At 45.8% G+C, this 10,691-nt stretch overlaps 1 protein-coding gene across 1 annotated transcript in view; it reads left to right on the forward strand.

Annotated features, from left to right (window-relative positions):
- The window catches only part of LOC104491647 (fibrinogen-like protein 1), an 8,060-nt gene extending 568 nt beyond the window's left edge, over positions 1 to 7,492 (forward strand). Inside the window, exons 2-7 of the mRNA XM_010134098.1 lie at positions 1,120 to 1,330; positions 2,401 to 2,560; positions 4,132 to 4,229; positions 4,310 to 4,398; positions 6,135 to 6,325; positions 7,303 to 7,492. Coding sequence (XP_010132400.1) covers positions 1,120 to 1,330; positions 2,401 to 2,560; positions 4,132 to 4,229; positions 4,310 to 4,398; positions 6,135 to 6,325; positions 7,303 to 7,492 — 939 coding nt within the window. The remainder of the gene's footprint in view (positions 1 to 1,119; positions 1,331 to 2,400; positions 2,561 to 4,131; positions 4,230 to 4,309; positions 4,399 to 6,134; positions 6,326 to 7,302) is intronic.
- Positions 7,493 to 10,691: the final 3,199 nt, after the last annotated feature.

Raw genomic sequence — 10,691 nt, forward strand, 5'->3', positions numbered from 1 at the left:
CCTGGGTTTTATTTATGGCTGTTTCATTAATGAAGTGTGGGTAAAGAGTCGTTAGTTCTGGGGGTTAATTAGTGTTTCTAAACCCCTCTGTGGACACATCCTGGGCTCCCCTGGCCCCATTTTGCCTTGTGGGGAGAATTAATGACGTTGAGGAGAAAGGAGAGAAAATACAATCTGATGCAAACTGTACTCTTCTGAGGAGCAAATTTCTCTCGGGCTGTCCCAATGAGGTACAGAGTTCGGCAAGGAGAATTTGGCGAGCTTAGGACTCTGCAGCAGGTGCCTGTGTGTCTCCAGCCTAGAAATCCTCCTCTGTGGAGGAAAACCAACAGGCCTAGGAGAAGGAACAGGCAGCGGGGAGGCCGTGTTTGAGCATGCTCGGCAGTCTGCTGTCCTGGGCAACTGCTTGTTTTGCTTGTACCTAGAACTGGACCTGACCTGGTATCGTTCAAGCCAGCTTGCTCAGAGTGAAAACAGCCAATGATTCTTATTGCACAGGGTTGTTTGGTTGTCTTGGAAGAGATTTTGCTCTGTTCTGTTATGTTTTTAATGGAGTAACACCAGCCACAGACCAGATTGTTGCTGAAAATGTTTATCCCAGCCAACGTGGGTCAGGCTCTGGTCTTGGTTACAGTAATGCAGCTCTGAAGTTATACCACTGTAGGCTCATGGCTTTCGGCTGATTAATGCCAAACATCAGCGCTTTTATCTTCTTTATCTTAGCTGGAACCTTGCTGATTTGTCCTGGCTGCAGTGCGAGCCGAGTTTCCCCCTTCTTACCCTGAGCAGTTTCACAGTCTGCAAATGCTCCCTTTGAATTCATTAAATGGAAGTTAAGATGAATGATTTTTTTCCACAGTAATTTTCTGTGTATCTATCTGATCATATTTTGGGATCCTCTGAGCAGTGAAAAGCTCATTGCAGAAAGCCTTCTTCCACAGTGTTAAACTCAACAGCCCATGCTGTGTATCTTGGGAAGAGACCACCATCGAACCATCTGGGTCCACAGAGGCAGTGTGACATCTTAGGGTCAAGGGGAGACAGACAATCCTTCTCTCTGCATCTCTGCTCTTACCACCGACTGAAGCACGGGGGGTTTTGGTTTTATTTTCTCCACAGGAAAAAGATATCTGCCTCCTAGACAACAATGAATTAAGACAGAGGTTGAAACAGCTTCAAGACTTACTTTACTTATATGAACTACAACTGAAGGACATCCTGGGGAACACTTACCATAGAACAAAAAGTGTGCTGATCTCAGGCAACAGGAGTGTGCAGCATGAGATACTCTTACCCACAACCAGTGGAAATTTAATAGTCTATGACCAAGGTACACTTTTCAGTAGTCTGTGTGGAAATTTCAGCTTGCTGCAATGTTTATTTCTCCTTGCCACGTCCCATGTGTCAGATTTTATTTCTGCTAAAAGTTTTTAGAATTTTTGAAGTTGATTGTGTTTTAAAATTCAGTCAGATACACGGGAAGGAGAAGGGCAGACTGGTGGCCCTAGTACCAGCAGGCTCACCCTGGCATCAGAGTCAGCTGGCCCAGCTTTAGGCACCTATTGCCCAGGTACAATGCAGACTCCTGGGCTTCTCCCCTGAGAATCTGGTGCAGAGAAGAACAGGCACCTCTCAGGTGTTTTCCATCAGACCAACTTCAGACATCTGCCCTGAGGGCCTTACTGGAGCCCAGCCAGCCTGGCTCAGCTGCAGGGACTGAAACATGATTGGAGGAGCTCGTCCTCCCTGTTCCTTGGCTCCTCCATAACTTCTGCAGTGCAGTAGCAGGCCTGCATACTCCGTTCCTGGTGGCAGTTTGAGAACATGGTCATAACTGGAATCACTACTGGCCTGTAGTCAAGATTTTATCCTTCATGGGCATTACACTGAAAGTGTGAAGCACTGAGGTCCTGAAAGGCACATTCCTGATACAGCCCCGGTAGAGCCGGTCACAGGAGCTTAGCCATTTATTTCAGAAATGTTGGGCCCTAATCCAATCTGAAGCAGAGCTGAGGTTACCTTCCACTTGGAAATTAGCTTCCCTGCAAATGATCTTGCTGACAGAGCCAGCCCTGGTCCTGTGTCGCTCCCATGCTATAGACCCCGCTTCAGCTGCAGCCATTCTCTGTCCATCTCGCCAAAGATTTGTGAATGATTCCCTGGGAGGGCATGGCTGTAAAGCTCTCGAGCCTTGCTGCTCTTTGTCAGGCACAGCAGTGTGCAAACCAGCATTGCTACCACCTTTCCGAACCATTTGCTTGGGCTTTGCAGGGCTTGCAGAGCTTTGTACAGGCTGGCCAAGCTGTCCTTGTCCCATCCATACAGCCTCTCAGCAATGTCTTCTCTTGGCTGCACCTATCTCTCCTGCCCTGTTTAACAAACTGGTACCATCCTGCCTAGATTGTGCAGCAGTGTATAATCGGAAGAAGACCAAAAACGGCTACTACCGGATCAGGCCCAGAGCAGACCAAGAGCCTTTCCTGGCATACTGTGACATGTCTGATGGTGGGGGGTGGACTGTCATTCAGCGGCGGAGTAACGGCAAGGAGAATTTCAACAGGTGGGTGCGTTGAGGTTGCATCAACAGAGCTTGCAGTCAGGCCTCCAGCTCCCACCCTCCATCCTGCTGCCTCACAAACTCCTGCATCTGCGAAGCAGGGTACACAAGGGTATACTTCAGTAATGATAGCTCCTTGCATTAAGACGATCTCGTGGTACATATTTGTAGCAGGAAGCCATTTTCAAAATGAACCGACAACACCTTTTCCACGGCTTCTCTGCGTTTGAGTAAGTGTGTACGTTGTGCATATTGGATTTATCATTATTGGAGGCTAATGGAAGCTCCAGATTGGCAGGTATCTGCTGCCAGCACATAGACTGAGACCTGCCAAACATATTAGCTGTTCTCATATCAGGAATTATGTTCAACATGGTGTAACATTTGTTTCCTTACTTAGATCAGTCAAGAAGATGCCAAATTGGTCCTGATTGTCTCTTCTCTATGCAAAATTCCAGAGAGATGGCTTTCACCTGAAAATCTCCAGGAGTAGAGGAGCTCTAGTAGCAAGCACAGTAAAAAAGAAACATCCCCAGACAGACTAATTCACTATCACAGCGCACACAATTTCAGGACATGTCCAGTCACTCTTACAGTGAGTGCAGTCCATTGCAAAGCTACCTCAGCTGGCTCTAAGCTGGCTTGCCCAGAGAGTGGCAGCTCTTCTGGCCGTGGCAGTTCAGTTCTCAGCACGGGTGAATGAAAAACATGCTGAAGAGGAGCATTGACTAGTATGTAGGTCAGACAGAATCAATATCCCTAACAACAACATGAGAGAGGAAATAAACACAGGCATAGTAAAACTGAAAATGATGATACACAAGAAGTATACGTGAATATCAAAGTTAATACATCAATAGCAGAGGAGATTTTAAGAGATTGAAATTATGAGAAGGAAGTAACAGCAGGAGATCACTCTTAGAGCGATGAAGCCACAGAATGCTGATTGATGTAAAGTAAGTATATATCTCTGAAGGCCAAGTCGCCACATCCAAACAGTGATCCTGCAAAAAAGCAGAGGTGAGAGTGGTCAATGAACCAAAAATCAATTTAAATGGAACAGGAGCAAAAAGCAAACACAGATATTTTCCTTCTAACTTCATCTGGAAGCTTTTGTTTGCAGCTTCTATTCAGTTTCTGATACTTCACCACACCACGTCATACATCCAAGATTGCAGCATATTTTAGAATGCAACATTCGTTTCCAGCCAGGAGGACATTTTAATCATGACTTGCTGAAGAACAGTATCAGATGCTTTACTGAAGACCAGTATGACAGCTGCTGCTTTCCCTTCCCATCTAACTGACAACCTCGTTCTGAGCCCTGCATCTGGCACTTCGAAGGTTTGATCCCAATATAATGTGTGTGCACAGGTTTAGCAGGAGGAGAAGTAAGCTGTGAGTTGTATTTACTTCTAAGGCAGAGTGACACAGCTCAGCTCAGCTTGTGATGAAGCTGATACTTTTAGACAAGGGTGTCTAGAGATACAGATGAAGTTTTAGTTGTTACCATAGCCAAGTGTCACAAACTAATTCCCTCTCATGTTGAAATTGATATTTGTATCTCACTGCAGGAAATGGGATGATTACAAAATGGGATTTGGGAGATTCCAGGGCAAGAATGATGAATACTGGCTGGGCAACGACCATATCTATGACCTGCTTGTTAGAGGTGCAAATATTTTCCCTCTGCAGATTTCTTTCCAATTTGCATGATCTAGTTCATCTAACAGGAGACCACTTTGTGTTTAGGAGAGAGCTCATTAAAGATTGACCTGATGGACTGGCAGGGGGAAAGACGTTATGCGGTCTATGAAAATTTCCAGCTTGCAAATGAGCAGGTAAGAAATGGAGAGAGTGGTGACTTCTTGTTTTGTTTGTGAGGGTGGGGCATCTGCACATGCAGCATGAGAACTCAGTGCCAGAGTGGTAATTACAGCTCTGCAAAACTTACCTGCTCTGCTTCCCTGGGATTCCTGGTTCGGCTGACTGACAGACAGCCCTGGAAGCAGGGAGGTAAAGCTGGGACTTCTTCCTCACAGCTGCTGAGTGCCCAAGACACGGCGTTTCAGGATCATGTGCTCGTGCTCTCTTGCTAGCTCTGCTGCTGCATGGAGGGCAGCTCTCTGCCGCAGGGCACATGTGTTTGCCTCCAGCCTCCTGGTTGAAAGAGTCTTCCGTGAGGCAGGAGAGAAGGGTTTGAACCTCTGCATGGAAACTGAACCCTGTTCTTGACTTCCTAGGAGAGTGTTTGATAAAAGACAATTACCAGAAAAAACCCTCTTTACTTTGTTAAAAGAAAACAGTGAACTCTATCAAAGCTTTGAAACAGCATTTTTAAGTTCCTGTCTTAGTGCTGCAGGCACAGAAAGGCAAAGACAGACACACCTCTGTATTTTCATGCTTGCTTTCTAGCTTTAGACAGCGTCCTGCTCAGTGCAGGAACTGTTCTTTGCAGGCTTCCCTTTCTGAATACCACACATAAGTAGGCCAAATACCTAAGGACATGAATTCCACTGCATGGGCCAGTCAGTCCTAGTTCTAACTTCATCATCACTCCAGAAATGTACATGTTACATTCAGTTTGCAATTAGAGATTTCTTATTGAAAGTTTGAACAGCTTCATTTCAATACCTGTCCTGGGTTCAGCCAGGACAGAGTTAATTTCCACAGCCAGGATAGCGGGACCAAACTAGCCAATGGGATATTCAATATTATACTGATGTCATGCCCAGTATATACAAGGGAGGGCTAGCCAGAGATGGGGGACGGTTTCAAACAGCGGCGCAGCGCAGTGTGACGGTGGCGGTGGTGAGCAGTGCATTGTATATCATTTGCTTTACTGTTATTACTATTGTTTTCTCTCTCTTTGTGTTGTTCAAGTAAACTCTCCTTATCTTAACCCAGGTGGCTTTACTTCTATGCTTTTTCTCCTTCCTGCCCCCTGGGGGTAGGAAAGAATGAGTGAGTGGCTGCGTGGTCTTTAGTTGCCAGCTGGGTTCAAATCACAGTAACATCTTAGTGCTATTTTTCATAAACAAAAGTGGAATACGATGCAGGAAGAAGCCCACATCACAAAAGTAATTGTCCATCTCATATCAAATGTCTCTTGGATCTGTGCACAATGGAACTAATCTTTTAGGTATTCCTACCATTTAGCTAGAAACCAGATGGCTTCTAGTCCTTGGAGGAGCAAAATTTCTAAGGAGTTATTCTTGCTGAACAACTGATCAGTTTATGAAGGCAACTGCTTGGCACAGTTTTCTGCCAAGTTGTTCTTGATGAGCTAAGAAGAGCCTTCCAGCTTGTTGTACAGTGTATCAAATGGTTATTGAAAGACAATAAGGCCTGAAACCCTTTGTAGCAGCAGCAGCAGTAATTTGCAATCCCTTCTGGAAGTTTAAATCCCGTATTGATCTGCACCAGGATCATTAAAGCACAGGGCCAGAAGTCACCCTTGACTTCACCAGCCATGCCTTTGACAGTTGGTACGACGACTAGCGCAAATTTGATCTCAAAAATGGGAGAAAGGGCAGAAAAAGCTGATGTCAAAGACATGTTTCACATATTCTTGCAGGACAATTACAGGTTATGGTTTGGCACCTATTCTGGTAATGCTGGTGATGCTCTGTCTGGTGGGAGCAATTTTGAAGAACAGTGGTCAGCCTCTCACGGAGGGATGCAGTTCAGCACGTCAGACAAGGATCATGATCGATTCCTGGCAGGCAACTGTGCGTCAGAGAACAAGGGTGGTTGGTGGTTTAACAGGTATGGAAAACAGCTGATTCCTCTGGGATGCACAGGGTGGGTGGCTGTGTGGCCGAGAGGACTTGCCAGTCTTACAGCAGCTGGTGGTTGCTGTGTGTGCTTGCCACCCTGCACAGCCAAACCTAAGGTGTTCACACCTCAAAGGAAAGCAATCTGCTTATTTCATTATGAACCAAAGCGCTTCAGTTATGTTCATTTTAAGAAAATGGGTCAGAATAAATACATGGAGGCAAATGACCTGCAAGGAAAAGAGCCTGGGTAAAACTCCTTAAAGTGCTTTGGGTTATACCCCGGGAAAGAAAACAACTGTAGCCACTGCAAGGTGAAGTGTGTACAAAGGACATTTCTCTATTGCAGGGAATATCTTGGGGGTGACGGTATGTTAGCTAGTGCGGCATACCTCACACATTGATAGGGACTCAGGTTCACCAGTCCTGGGAGCATGGACACACAGCACTCAGTTTTTCTCTGCTTTAGTGCAGGATGACCCTCTTCTTTGACCAGGCCCTCATCACATACAAATTGAAATCAGTGAAGCTACAGAAATGAATGTCAGTAGGGGATTTACCTTGATTCAAAGACATCTGCATTTTTTGGTGTCAATACGTAGCTGCCTACCCTTGAGATAGAGCCCACCAAATGGAACTACACCCCTCTCTTCAGGCAACTGCATCATGTACCTAGTTAATATCCTTGAAGGAGTCAAGGGGTTGAATTATCTGACCAGCACAGATGTCAGCTTTAGGATGACCCACATACTCCTCTGGGTTCCACTAAATGCATTAACCAGATCTCCATAGGACTTCAGACAACCAGTTCAGTATGGACAGGTATACCTGGGTGTCTGAATCTGCAATGGATCCCGCCCTGGTGTTTCTAAATGTATGTTGTGTGAAAATTGTACTTCACTGTAATTATGCAATGTCTTCCCACGCTAAACCCAATCTCCTTTTTTCCCTCTCCTGCATCATTACAAGGTGCCACACTGTAAACCTCAACGGACTATACTACAGAACAGGAAGGTACAATGGATCCCAAGACAATGGCGTGGTTTGGTCCACATGGCATGGGATGTGGTACTCCCTAAAATACTCAGCCATGAAAATCAGGACTCCGTTCTTTGTTGATAGTGAGAGTGGAGATGGTGAGAACAGTCAGGGCAGCTGAAACCTGCTGCTTTGGAAAGAAAACTACAGGCTGAAAAGAATTGTCTAAGTTAATCGCCATCCCTCTGCTGCTCCAATCGCCAAACCTGCACTGTGGTAACCGCGGTTGCACCTATTTCTACTAGTTAAAGCTACTGTCACAAGCTGTTTGAGCACAGCCAGCCAACAATTTAGTGGAAAACATACAGATCTCAGTCATGGAATAACCAGTCTTTTTTTTCAGCAAATTGCAGGACTTCACTGGAGAGTGTTTATGAAAAGCTCTCTGGACCCTGAATGATCATGCATGTTCTTGTAGCTATCTGTACTCTTTAAGGGCTAAATCTTCCTCGTCTTGCTTTTAACTGTCAGTGCCTCAGTTACAAGAACATAATAATAGAAACAACAAGGCAATAGGGAATTGGACTTCATCTGGTGTGTCTTCGTTAGTGCTTTGTTCTGATCGGGGGGATGCTTTTATGCAACTGTCCCCATGGTCCCCAATTGCCACACTTCTGTTGCAGAACCCTCCCGTGGTGTCTGAAACCAAACTAGCAGATGGACATGCTCTAACTGCCAACGTGCATCCAGACTAAGGCTATGTCAAAGTAAAGTCCCACCACGCGGACAGTGCGGACACTGGTTTCATTTCCAACAGCTTCCCGCCGCAGATCCACTTGTACAGCATACCACAACACATTAACGCAGACAAAGGCAATGCTGCTCACCAGACCTACGCCTCAGATTAAAATTAGGCCGATTCTACTAAATTTAATATGAGCACAGATATTCTTGGGAGTTCATAAAATGCAGTCATGATTCATTTGTACGTTCTTGTGTAATTTAGCAGACGACTTTGAGTTAGTGAAGGTCAATCAGAAGGAGTGAAGTGATCAAACCATGCTGCAGACCGCTTTCACTGTCTTGTCAGAGTGAAACAAAAGAGCAACATGAATGACTGAGAGAAACAGAATACTGAAAATTTATTTTCCACAAGTTGTTAATAACAGCAGTTAAAAATGAACAGTAATATCAGCTTGATGCACACCATTTAACTACCATGCTGTAGAATGAGCCTAATTTTTTTCTGAGTTACAGTAATTTTTATGTGCTAATTCTTTTCCATTTATTTGCTTTTAGATCCATATATATTGTAATTTGTATTATATATCCATAAAGGGTCAAATAAAACCATCTGAGCAGGACTTAACACTTTGTATCTGGTTTTCCACAGTAGGAACTTGAACAGAAACTTGGATTAAAAACTTGAGAAAGCTCATAATAGAAGAAATGAATTTGTTTGGTGTTGGCTCTGGTGCTTTTGCACCTGCAGTCCTGGGTAGTCGAGAGGGTCTGCAAGGGAAGTTTAATTTCCATGGCTCAAGCTGCCCCGGAGACAATGCAGAGACATGTGAAGTTTCAGTGTAAAACTTGGTTCGGTTCTTCTGCTTTGTCAAGAGGTAAACGCTGTTCTCACTCCTTCCTAGACATTCCAGTGTCTGCAAACATGAACACCGGAGTGCAATGGGCCAGCACTCTAGGGAGCGATGCTCCTAAAGCCTGTGGCCTGCCAAGACTGCACTGCTCCCCTCTTCCCAGGTGTTGGCACGAACCCACATAGAACAAAACTTGCACCTACATCTCTGAAATGAGGCTGCCCTTGGGGAGAAAGGGCTGTGAACAGCCAGCACTTACTATGTCCTTCCTGATCACTACTTCTGTATTTTACTACGGTAAAATCTCACTGCAAGGTTGTAACTTGTGTGTTGGGAACATTAGGAATTGTTTTGCACATGTTATAACCATGTGGCCACTAATGCAGTGCTGAGGGCAGTGAGGACGATTTTCATATTGGCAGAAGACACAGAGAAATGTGAGTGAAGTACTTAATCCCTTCTGGCAGATGGTGCTCAACCCCCCTCTTCAGTTAGAGGGCTAGGGAAGCTTTACAGACCAGTGATGCTCAACTCTGCATGCTGGAAATCAACTACAGCACCACAGGACGACGTTAGTGGTTTGACGGTTCATTAGGCAGACGATAACCCATCTGATAATGGAGCATCAAGCTGGAGATGAAGTCAACAGGCCTTAGACAACTACCCAGTCCACTTCCCCAGTGAGCGAGCAGTGAGTAACATAAAGTCCAGAGTATGAAGCCTGTTTCGCCGTGTCCATGTGGAGAGGCAGACGTTATAGCTGGACCGCCTTCGGCCAACACCAATACGTTACAGCACTTTTTTCTGAGAGAAAAAGGGGCCCAGATCTGGGAGAAGGTGTCTGCCTTGCTGTCCTGGATGTAAGATGTACTCAAGCCCATCTAGTACATTACAGTAGCTGTTCTGAAGGCAGCCCAACACTGAGACAAGGCTGCAGGAAGCAGCATCTGACTTAGAGCCAGGCTGCCCCTTCTCTGCCCTCCTGCAGTGCAGGGAACCCCTCAGAGATGCAGGGGTCACAGGCCTTTGCGCAGGACCCTGTAAATCCCACAGTAAACCCAGGCAGTGTTCTAGAACACTCTTTATCTTAATAAACTGGGCAAAGTGCCACTAGCAGAGCCCTTATTTGATCTGAGAGCTACTGCCAAGCTCAAATCACTCCCGCTGAAGGTTAGGGAAATGCTGGATGTTGCTGTGCTGCACATCTGATCACTCGTTTCTCCAGGGTCTGCCGCGGAGAGGCTCACCAAGCTGTAAATAGGTGCTGTAGCACTGTAGCTCCAACGCTGACAGATCATCCCTTCAGGGCGCAGGCTTTACCCTAGTACAGGGACAGTGAGTAACCTGAGCAGCAATTGCTTCAGAGGTCTGATTTGCAGCTCATTTAAGTCAATTTAAAGACTCATTACATTTGATTAGCCCTGGATCAGTCCTCAAGTGTGGACATGTTCTCAAAAGCTTCAAACAACATTTTAAGCTGGGAATTCATGGGAATGTGTAGCTGTACGAATGTTGTGCTGGGCCAAAGGGCTGACGGTTGACAATGCAGCATGCTGGCCCAGCTCCTGGGACACCGGGAGCTCGCATCACCCTGTGAGTCGGATCCGGTGCTCCAGCAGCAGATGCAAAATGTTACCATCAAAAAGACTGTTCAGATGGTGGGGTTTGACTCTGGTGGCCAAATGCTGAGAGTCTGGCTTCCCCTAGGGTGTCACAGCAAACCCTCCCACTGTGCATCTGTCAAGTTACCTGGGCCCTTCAGTAGGGTGCCATCAGTAACAGCCG

Source organism: Buceros rhinoceros, unplaced genomic scaffold (assembly GCF_000710305.1).
Source record: "Buceros rhinoceros silvestris isolate BGI_N320 unplaced genomic scaffold, ASM71030v1 scaffold10144, whole genome shotgun sequence".
Lineage (NCBI taxonomy): Eukaryota > Metazoa > Chordata > Aves > Bucerotiformes > Bucerotidae > Buceros > Buceros rhinoceros.